We start from the raw sequence: 12,229 nt of genomic DNA, 5'->3' as shown, positions 1-12,229 counted from the left end.
GAAAACAGTTCGCAAACAAATGCAGAGACAGACTACAACGGGACAGCTATTTAATTGGTAAGTCACTTTACAAAGGCCAAAATGCCGTGAAGCAATTGGGGAAGCTGGTAGTAAGTTGGGTGAACAGATGAGCAGCAATAGTGGGTGTATCTGTCTATAGCCACGCAGTTATTCCCTCTCCTCGGCTAACCCCTCCCCTTTATAAACACACTTTTCTGTTTTCTGGTCACAGACATTCACTCAGCCGCCGATTCACGTTTCTTATACTTCTTACTGTATTTCTGCTATTACTAACTAATATCTGTAGAGATTTCTCTCTAAGTAATTGATTAATTTTTGGCTTTGCCTCGAATTGATTACTGTTGATATCATGGCCAATATCCTAGCATTGACACTAGCACTTGTCGTCATAGCGGCAGGGGGAAGCGTTGGCATGGTGGGAGCTCAGTCATCGTCTTCATGTAGTGCTGCTTTGGTGAGTTTGGCCCCGTGCCTCGCCTTCTTGCAGGGAGGAGCAAACAACAGTAGTCCAACACAGGGCTGCTGCTCTGGCCTTGCTTCCGTCGTCAGCACCAGCGCTGCCTGTCTCTGCCAGATGGTTACTACAACCAACAATCCCCTGGGGATTCCTATTAACCAAACTCAGGCCCTTGCTCTGCCAGGCGCCTGCAAAATTACTACTCCTCCTGTCAGCCAATGCAAATCAACTTCTGGTAATTACCTCATCATCATAAACTGAATGGATTCTTATATTCAATTGCTACTTGTTGTTTGTTTCACTTTCTGCGTTTCTTTATCGAGATGGAAGAGTAATATTAATTGTAAGTTTAATTTGTTTTCTTATTGGTGGTTTTAGCTTCCAATCCTCCTGCTGCGGCGGCTCCTTCGTCTCCAACTCCGGTGGTCAGTAATCCCACACCCACAGCTAAGTCGCCCGCCACTTCAGCAGCTCTTCCTCCAACTACTGGTGGAGCACTCTCTCCGTTTGCCAAGGAGGGGCCAACTGCCTCTGCCAACTCAGGATCTATGATGGGCGCGAACATGCTAATTCAATTGGTGGGAATAATGGGATCATTAACGTTTATTTTTTCCGCTCGCAGCATATAAAGGAGATCATTGATTTATTGTTGTTGGAGCTAGTATTGTATCGTATTGTTTCTCAATTCTTTTATCCCAACTACCTATATGGGATCTGTTGTCGGACTCTTTGTATGGGATGCAATAAGGATATGTTATTACCAGGTAGAGTATGGTTCGTTCATACATTTAGGATATGTAGTCCGATTGTGGATTATCTCATTCATTTACTCTATTTCTTGCACACGAGTGTAGGGAGACGTTTTAAACCAGGTCGCATATTTTTTAAACAAGGTCTTAACGATAGTAGTTTAATTAGAAATGTATGAAACAACTATCACATTTGAACCAGGGTAATAATTGAAAAAGTTTATTATATCGGTGGTTGATTTTTAGTTGTGTTTAACTGCTCTTTATTGTTTAACATTAGTAGTTAAATTTTATTATTTTTTATTATATAAATTTATTTATTTAAAATTTAATCGGTTCAATCCAACCCATTATATATAACAAATCCCTGGACTTGAATTTGAGAAAAAACAAAAGAAAATTCACTTGAGTGAAGGAAAAATATATAAAAATTCGATAAAATGAAAAGTTAAGGAAGTGGCTATTCGGGTGATTAATGGATGAATAAGCATTAGTCTTCCGTATTTAGTTGTCAAGACTTGAATTCCAACATAAAGAGGTCATGCAGAGCATGTGAATATCACTGGTGATATTAATGATGTCTTGAGAGGTGATTTTTGAATCAGCAAGTGCTATTATTCTATGTGGCTTTTTTTATTTTCTTGTTTCTCAATATTGAATTATAATGAAATTCAATCAAATATAAAATTAAATTTATAGCAAAAAATACTTAATAATAAAGCATTTAAAAAACTCAAATTGCCATAATAATTACCATATAAAAGTATTTAAGTGATAGACGTATCAGTTATGAAATGCTCTACTCCGTGAAAGAATAAAGTAACAAAATAATGGTACCAGTTATGAATGCTCCAGTCAACGACACAGTACAAGCATGTCATCATGATTTAATAAGAAGATTTCTAACGCAACCAATCACCATTTAAAAATAAAATTATTTTTAAAAGTAAAATTATTTTTAAAAATAAAATCAACATAACAAATTTTTTTGGTGAAATTAAAAAATTTAGAGTCAACACATTTCCAAATGCATTATGTTATATTCTGCAGGGAGGAATAACTTGTTGTCTTTAGTGCGATTTTTCAGGTGGATTTTTCCGGTCTAATTTCTCTAAAATCCGGCAAGAATTCATTAAAATCACAAATTTGTTAGGTAACCCCTGCACAATAGAAGTTCCATAGGGGATTTTCAGGATGGTGAATCCATATATACTGTCATAAAACTAATTTAAATAATACAAATCAAGATTTCACCACAATTTTTTCCACTAGATTCAGATACCAAAAAATCTAAAAAATTACACTAAACACAACTCGGAAAAATAATAAACAAATAAAATTGCCCTATATTTCTTTATATTTTACCTTTACAGATACTATTATTCCAATAGATTTATTTAATAAAATAATAATCGGTCAGTTTTAGATGTAATATTTGTTTAAAATTTGATCCTCTGTTCAGTTACTACGAGTTCCATATTTATTGTTTTGTTTCTGATGAAAAAAACGCTATTTTATATTTAAAAAAAAAATATTACACATATCCTCGATCAATTTTTTGGATTATATATATGAATTCTCTTAGGCATAGGAGAGCTAAGTCTTCCGCCTTAGCTGAACATGCTGAGAAAACCAATCATCATGTTTGTATTGAGGAGGCTAGTGTTATTGCTAAGGTCTCGCATTTCCATCATCGAAAATTTAGAGAAGCAATCTCAATAGAGAGGATGGCTGGAAAGTAAGTAGGTGTTGGGTCCCTGCACTTTCGTCCTAGTAGTTCTTCCGCTTAAGTTTTTTCTTTTATCTTTATTTTTAATTATTATTATTTTATTTTTATTTATTTATTATTTATATTTCTTTTATTTATTTATTATTTTATGTTATTTTATTATTATTATTTTTATTTTTATTTTGTTATTTTATTTTTTATTTTTTATTATATATATATATATATTATTATTATTATTATTTTTTATTTTTTATTTTTATTTTATTATTATTATTATTATTATTTATTTTATTTTTAACATTATTTTTCACTGATTTTATTTATTTAATATTATTTATTTTATTTTATTTAATTAATTTTTCCTTTTTATTGTGTTTATTTATTAGTTTTATTATTTTGTACCAATTAGCTTTTAACTTTGATAATACTTAGAAATTAGCTCTAATTTCAATTAATTATATATATATCTTTTATGACCTTAAGGTCCTTTATATAACTAATCTTCCATTTAAATTCTAATCTAATTTTTTTTAACTAATTTTTTTTTTTAACTAGCGTAACATCTTTTGATATTCTTTATTTTATTCTGTTATTATAAGGTCCTTTATGCACCTAATTTTCCTTTTAATTATTAATTAATTTTTAATAATACTTTTAAATATAATTGCTTTATATATTTTTATTTAGACATTTAAATTTTTTCATATATTATAAGGTCATGTATTTATCTAAATTCTAACTAACTCATATTTTTATTAATATTTCTTGAATACCCTCGATAATATTTTATTTATTTTTATAGATACTGGTCCTTAATCTTACTAATTAAACTAATATAATAATTTTGACCCCGGTCCTATTGCCAAACTAGTCGTTGGTCTAGTTAGCTGTTGGAGGCTCCGCTCAGACTATTTAGCATGCTACGCTCAATCTGTTTCTTCAACTTGTCCTGACGATGAACCACAGTAGTTGGTCTGAAACGCGTCGACAAATGGTACTCCGTGTGATTTTCGTTGAAAAATCTCTCACAATCTTGATATGGATCACAGAAGCCTGAACTCTTTAAATGAATTCTCTTATCAGGCTAATCAAAATACCTTAAAAAAAATACTATTTCCATCGTAATTGTTTTTGTTTGTTCCACAAAATTTCTAAATTTTATTGCTGCCTATCTACTGAAAGATATAATCTATTACAAAAGTGCATACTATCATCAGAATGAAATAAAAAAGCATCTTGCCACGACTCTTTTTATGAATAGTTTATACTGTTAGTGTTGGTCATGACACTCTATTCAGAAACAGAAAAGAAGAACTTCTTGTTTCCGATGAATGTCTCTTTTTGAAATTAGACCATCACATCTGATTTGTTCCCCATAAATGTGATCAAAATTTTACTTGCTAGAATGTTCTTACCAAGATTTTGATGCGCTTCTAGGATGGGCGGTCTAAAATCATTGCGTCCCTTGACCAACTCAATAATTACCTTGGTATCTCCAAAAATCAAAATCTGATCAATTTTGAGCTATTTGGTGGCCATCAATACTCCCCACAGTGATATAATTTCTGCTCTGTTATGTGTGCCCTCCCCTCCTTCTCACCAGAAATAATAGAAATTATCTAATGCTTTATAGATAGCCGCTCCACAACCACATTTTCTCCTGATACTTACTCCATCGAAAAAACCAACAAAATAAGATGGTCATATATCCCTCGCTTTTGGAACCCTGTAGCCTTTACTTCCCATCGTCGACCCTATTTCATTAAGTATGCCACCGTCTTGTTAATGTCTTCATATAAATCCAGACCTTTCTGATAAAAAATGATTGTGTTTATTCTCCGCCATATAGTCCAAAAGATATATAATACAAGCGCTCTGATAATCCTCAACTTTCTAATACATTTGTACATTGTGTGGGAATGGATCCTAAATACTACTTTGTAGTGGTCCAGCACCCCCTCCCATAGAGAAAGACCGTAAGGACAATGAAGGAAGATATGTTGATTGTCTTTCTCTCCCTTCATACACCACAAATATCTGGTCTCTGAAGACCTCGCCTTTGTAGGTTATGCCAATGTGAGGATATGATTGTGGATGTCCAATCAACAAAAAACTTTGATTTTATTCTAAAGATGCCATTTCCAAATAATCTGGGGTTGTATTGGAAATGGGCTTTCCCCCTTCTTCTTCGGCAGGATTTTATATATATTTTGAACCAGCGGATTTCCTTTTCTGAGTGTGCCTCCCAAAACATGTGGTCCTCTTCATCACTTAATGAAATCCCTGCATTTCGGAGAACTGTGATATAGACTCTCCATTTTTCAGAAAGTTCTACCGACAACTCCAATTCTCTGCCTTATACCATGATTGAAGTGTTAGAAAAATTTAAGAATTTAATTTTCGTTTTTGTGGAGGGGAGAGACAGAGAGTTATGACTTTAGTGATGCTATTTTCGTGAAACTAGGTTCTCGCACTACGACACTGATTTCATGGAGCTACCTTTGCGTACCTGAGACTATTTCCCATACTTGGATTTCACAGATTTATGAATAATATTTACTCAAGGCAAAAATGAGGAAGTAGGTTTTGGAGCAACACAATAAAAAATTAGTATTGAATTCTAAAACATGAAATACATTTACATGAGACTCCCGTTCATTCACTAAGTAAAATAAAAGTTATAGTGATTTAAACTTACGCAGAATAACACATAGTAAAACAGAGTAACTGTTGTTTTCACGTGCCCACCAAAAATTCCTCCACCATTTTATCCATAGAGACTTGTGCTCTTTTGCTCTTTTTCTTACCTCTTACTCGTTCTAATCTCTCTACACAGTAAAAATGAGTTTTACATTCATATTTAACTCAACATACAATTTTTACATTTAATTCATGACAGAGCAAAATAATTAATATGATGTTGTTGTTGAGTGTGTTCAGAATCGCGTAGGTGTTTCTGGAGTGTGGGCAAAGGTTGTTGAATGAATGCTTGCCCATATCTATTTACCAAAGTACATAACTTCTTTAAATGCCTTTGCTAAGTTTCTGAATGGTTTGTGTATGGCCTGAGTCTTTCTATCTTCAAGCAAAGACGCGCAGGTGTTTCTGGAGTGTGGGCAAATGTTGTTGAATGAATGCTTGCCCATATCTATTTACCAAAGTACATAACTTCTTTAAATGCCTTTGCTAAGTTTCTGAATGGTTCGTGTCTGGCTTCAGTCTTTCTATCTTCAAGCAGAGACGCAACCTGCAAAAATACATCTGACAGGTCAGGTTGTTTATTGCAGTGGTTGGGATTATTATTTCCAACACTCCCCCTTAATCACAACTGCTGCCATTGACAATTCCCAAACAGTTTCTGAGATAAACAAAACTTTCACCTGCCAATGGCTTTGTGAAAATATCAGCAAATTGTTCCTGTGACCTGTAGTGCTGCAATACAATTTCATAATTGTCAATCAACTCTCTAATAAAATGATATTTAGCATCAATATGCTTGGTCCTTTTGTGGAAGACAAAGTTTTTTGACAATGCAATTGCTGAGGTGTTGTCGTAGAAAATAGTTGTCGCGCCCTCTTGGTCATGACGAAGATCCCTCAACATCCTTCTCATCCAAACTACCTGAGACGTTGCTGCTATTGCTACGACATATTCAACTTCTGCTGTTGATAGTGACACTATTAGCTACTTCTTGGAAGCTCATGAAATGACTTTGGAACCCAAATGAAAAACATATCCTGACGTGCTTTTTCTGTCATCAACATTGCATGCCCAATCACTGTCAGTGTAACCAACCAGCCTGAAATCACTTGTTGCAGTGTACAAAACGCCATACTATTTTGTCCAATTGAAATACCTTAGAATCATTTTCGCTGCTTGCCAATGTGTCTCCTTGGGTGTCTCGATGAACCTTGACACCAAACTTACTGCATACATTATATCTGGCGTAGTGGCAGTCAAATACATCAGGCTACCTATCATGCTTTTGTATAATGTCGAACTCACATTGCTGCTGAGATTTTATTTGCTCAACTCAACCCTATGACAGTTGGAGTTGGTGCGGACTCGTTGTTCTACATTTTAAACCTCTCCAAAATTTCTGCCACATACTTTGCTTGAGAGATAAAAATTCCATTTTATGTTTGCTTCACTTCTATGTCCAGAAAATATCTTAGCAATCCCAAGTCAGTCATTTCAAACTCACTCTTCATGACTTGTTTAAAGTCAGTGATGAGGAAATCATCACTGCCTGTAAAGATCAAATCATCCACACATAAGACAACAATGGGAATCTTACCTTTGCTCTCTTTGATGTAGAGAGTAGGCTCACCGTCACATTTGTCAAAACCATTGTCTAACAAGTAAGCATCTATCTTGTTGTACCATGCACGCAGTGCTTGCTTCAAACCATAAAGAGCTTTCTTTAACCGATATACTTTGTCTTCTTGGCCTTCAATCTCATAACCAGGCGGTTGCGCGACATACACTTCCTCTTTTAGCACTCCATTCAAGAACGCTGACTTTACATCCATCTGATACACTATCCATTTATGCTGCACGACAATCGCCACAACTGCGCGCACTGTCTCCATCCACGCGACTGGCGTGAACATCTCCGCGTAATCTCTTCCATGCTGTTGCTTGTATCCTTTGACAACTAGCCTTGCTTTGTGCCTTTCAATCTTTCCCTCAATGTTGCTTTTGGTCTTATAGACCCACTTTACCCCAATAACATGTTTTCCTTTCGGAAGGCTCACTAACTCCCATGTGTCATTCCTTTCTATTGCTTCTATTTCTTCCTCCATTGCCGCAACCCATTTTTCTTCTTTGACTGCATCTTCAAAGTGGATTGGGTCATCTACATGAAAAAATAATGCAAATAAGGAATTCAGACCTGTGCTACTATCAACTTCATCTTGCTCATAAATTTCATTTAAATTTCTGAATTTTGGCCTTCTTGTGCTTGCTAAAGATGGGCTTGATATGTCACTTAGTGTCGTGCTTCATGGTGTGCTTGGAGAAGCACTTTCTTGGCTGCGCGAAACTATCCTATTATTTGTTGATGGCGTTGCTTGTTGTCTGCTTTGTTGCGCTTGAATAGGAGTAGAGGGAGTCATAGTTGAGGAATTACTTGTTGTTGTTAATTCCTCTTTGTCCTCATTTGGTATGCATGCTTTGACATTGATTGTATTTTCTAAACTTCCATCCCATGCTTCCTCTTGTATGAACTACACATCTCTACTGATTATGACTTTCTTGGTTAATGGATTGTAGAATTTGTATGCCTTGGATTCATCATTGTATCCAACAAATATGCATTTCTCTCCCTTGTTGTCCAACTTCTTTTTCAACTCATCCTGGACATGTGCATAAGCCACACATCCAAAAAATTTCATGTGAGTGACATTTTGTTTTTTTCCACTCCTGCCTCTTCTGAAACGATGTTCTGGACACTTTTGGTTGGACATCTATTTAAGATATATGTTGCACAAGCGACAGCTTCAGCCCAATAGTCATTTGACAAATGCTTTGCCTTCAACATACTCCTTGCCATCTCCATAATGGTGCTATTATTCTTTTTTGCCACACCATTTTGCTGCGGTGTATATCTTGTTGTAAATTTCTTGTGAATTCCATGCTCCCTACAAAAATGAAGGAAATCATTTGAGATGTATTCACCACCTTTGTCAGTCCTAAGGACTTTGATATAGTGTCCACTTTGCTTTTCAACAAGAGCCTTGTGTAGTCATCTATGAAGGTCAATACATAGTGGCTGCCACCAATTGATGGTGTCTGCATTGGTCCACATAGGTCTGAGTGGACAATCTCCAAAGGTGCCTTTGCCCTCACTGACTTTCCTACTGGAAATGTCTCTCTATGTTGTTTGCCCAAGATACATCCTTCACATATGTTGTCGGATTTTTCTATGAGTTGTAAACCCTTCACCATGCCTTTCCTATGCTGCAAATTCAAACCTCCAAAGTTGAGATGTCCAAATCTCAAGTGCCATAACCAGTTTTCATCTTTTACCTCTGCTTGAAGGATTACTTGTGTGACAGCTACCTCTTTTCTCCCATCTTCTTGTGAGTTCATAGATAGTTGTGCTTGTGCACCTTCTTTCTGTAAATTTGATATTATTTTTAGGGGAAACATTCTATTGTCTGTCATATGAACCTTTGCAATCAAATATTTGCTTGGAGGCCTATCCAAAATTGTGCACACATCATTTTTGAAGAAGACATTGTAACCTTTTTGCATGAGCTGTCCAATGCTCATGAGATTATGTTTCAGATCGAGGACAAAGAAAACATCAGAGATGTATTTCTTCTCCCCCTTCTTTATTAGGATATTAACTCTACCTTTTCCCATGACAAAGACTTTGCTATTAGTCCCTAATGTCACTTCAAATTTCACACTTTCATCTAGATTATAAGTCTATGTTTCCTGACATATGGTTGCTACACCTTGAATTTAGATACCATATATCACTCTGTTTTTCTTGTGCTACATTACAAGCTAAAAACATGCTATCATGGTTCTGATTTTCTCTTGTGAAATTTACACTCGTTTTGTTACTAATGTCATATTGCTTCTTTCTACATTCATTTGCATAATGACCATACTTCTTACAGTAATGACATTGAACTTGAGATTTATCATACCTTTGACCTTGTGCTTGATTTTGGCTTGGAGCTTGACTTGGATTTTGATTGCTACCACTTCCATTTGAGCTTGAAGGACTGCTTCTTCCACCTCTGTGTGGGCTTCTTCCTCTTCCTCTAGCATATGATATTCCTCTGCCTCGACCTTGACCAAATGATACTTGTGTCTTAAAGGCATGCTCCAATTAGGAGCTTGCTGCTCTATTTAGTCTATGTTCATGAGAAATCAGTGATGCATTAAGCTCATCCACTGAGAATTGTGAGAGATCCTTTGTCTCTTCTATGGCCACAACAATGGCCTCAAACCTTGCTCGCAAACTTCTCAAAACTTTCTCAACTATTCTTCTTTCCTCAAGTGTCTCACCATGAGACCTGATTTGAGTAACCAGCCCACTTACATGTGTAAAAAATGAGTCTACATTATCAGACTTTTTATACAGAGTGTTTCAAAATCTCTCCTTAACATTTGCAGCTTTGCTGTCTTGACTTTTGCCATGCCTTGGTAGGCTGTTTGGAGGGTGTCCCATGCTTGCTTGGACTTCGTTGCTACTACAACCCTTGGGAAAATACTTTCATGAACTACTTGAAAGATTTAAAATAGGGCTTTTGAATCCTTCTTCATGTTGTCCCTTAACACATCTCTTTCTTGTTGACATAAGGCATTGTATGCTGTTGCATCTGCTGGTTCTTGAAAACCATTCTCCACCAAATCCCAAATGTCTTGAGAAGAAAACAGAGCCTTCATTGTAATAGCTCAATAATCATAATTTTTTCCATTAAACTGAGGTATTTGAGGTTTAGTCAAGCTTGTGCTTGACGTTGCCATTTCTGAGCGTAAGAACAAACTTTCTACCTATTGGTAAATATGCTAAAAAACTATGCGTGCTCAAAAACAATTTTTATTGTTAGTAAAAACTCTTGTTTTTACACTAACAAAGTTTACCCTGCTCTGATACCATGCTAGAAAAATTTAGGAATTTAATTTTTGTTTCCGCGAAGGGGAGAGGTAGAGATTTATGACTTTCACGAAGCTACTTTCATGAAACTAGGTTCGCGCACCGCGACGCTGATTTAGCGGAGCTACCTTCGTGCACCGCGAGGCTATTTCCCAGACTTGGATTTCACGCACCGCGTAGCTATTTCAGAGACTTATGAATAATATTTACTCACGGCAAAAATGAGGAAGTAGGTTTTGGAGCAACACAATAAAAACTTAGTATTGAATTCTAAAACATGAAATACATTTACATGAGATTGCCGCTCATTCACCAAGTAAAATAAAAGTTACAGTGATTTAAACTTATGCAGAATAACACACAGTAAAACAAAGTAACTGTTGTTTTCACGCACCCACCAAAAATTGCTCCACCATTTTCTCCACAGAGACTTGCGCTCTTTTTATTACCTCTTACTCTCTCTAACCTCTCTACACAGTCGAAATTAGTTTTACATTCACATTTAACTCAACATACAATTTTTACATTTAATTCATGATAGAGCAAAATAATTAATATGATGTTGTTGTTGAGTGTGTTCAGAGTCGCGTAGGTGTTTCTGGAGTGTGGGCAAAGGTTGCTGAATGAATGCTTTCCCATATTTGTTTACCAAAGTACATAACTTCTTTAAATGCCTTTCCTAAGTTCCTAAATGGTTCACGTCTGGCTTCAGTCCTTCTATCTTCAAGCAGAGACACAACCTGTAAAAATACGTCTGACAGGTATGGATGTTGTCATGTTGTTTATTGCGGTGGTTGGGATTATTATTTCCAACATAAAGGTCCATTGGGTGAGGCCTATGATGTATGATATGGTTGAGATAAAAGATCTCCTTATAATGTATATGATTGAGAATTTGGGTCGATAAAGTGTGATTCCCTTTCATACCACTAATAGCATCAAGGCTAATCTTAATCCTAGAACCATCACCCACAGTCCATTGTACATGGCACATAAGGAAATTCAATACCTGAAACATGCTTTTCCAAATGAAAGATATCTGGGATTTTTTCCTGACCCCATTTGCGATCCATGTCGGTAAGGATTGTCCAAACATCTATTTGTCATTGATGATGCCAGACCATAAATTTGTTCATCCACAACTCTCCACATATTTTTAATGATGAGTGCCTTATTGAAGAGACCAAGGTCTATAATCCCCCAATCACCTTCTTCTATAGGTCTCACAATAAATGACCACCGCACCAAATGCATTTTTCCTTTATTCTCCCCATTACGGACCGTTGTCTATATGAAGTGCCCCATAATGGAAACTAAAAAGGATGCATTCAGTAAATTGAAAGGTTCTACAGAACCTATTTAAGCATAATCAACTTTCCGCCCATAGACATATATTTGTGTTTCCAGCAATCCAGTTTGTGATTAAATTTTTCAACCAACCATTCCCAATCCTTATTTCTATATCCTGACGGTTTTAATTTGAAACCCAAATAAGTGATTCCCTTTACTACATGGTTAAAAGATAGCCCAAATAGCTCACAGATCTCCTTCACCATTGTATCCTCACATGAATTATGAATTAATTTAGACTTGGACTCATTCATATAAAGACCCGTAACATCTCCAAATGTCTAGTGATTTTCTAAAATTTCAAA

At 35.7% G+C, this 12,229-nt stretch overlaps 1 protein-coding gene across 1 annotated transcript; it reads left to right on the top strand.

Moving 5' to 3' along the window:
• The first annotated feature begins 219 nt into the window (after positions 1 to 219).
• On the top strand, positions 220 to 1,312 carry LOC149240451 (non-specific lipid transfer protein GPI-anchored 15-like). The gene is made up of 2 exons (XM_089367307.1): positions 220 to 713; positions 857 to 1,312. The coding sequence occupies exons 1-2, from the start codon at positions 371 to 373 to the stop codon at positions 1,105 to 1,107; spliced, it is 594 nt and encodes a 197-aa protein (XP_089223433.1). The 5' UTR covers positions 220 to 370; the 3' UTR covers positions 1,108 to 1,312.
• The last annotated feature ends 10,917 nt before the right edge of the window (positions 1,313 to 12,229 follow it).

Source organism: Pinus tabuliformis, chromosome 8 (genome assembly GCF_031772625.1).
Source record: "Pinus tabuliformis cultivar Carrire ecotype Pingquan chromosome 8, CPIR1, whole genome shotgun sequence".
Lineage (NCBI taxonomy): Eukaryota > Viridiplantae > Streptophyta > Pinopsida > Pinales > Pinaceae > Pinus > Pinus tabuliformis.
Note: the sequence above shows the minus strand (reverse complement) of the source record. Positions and strands in the feature narration are given on the sequence as shown.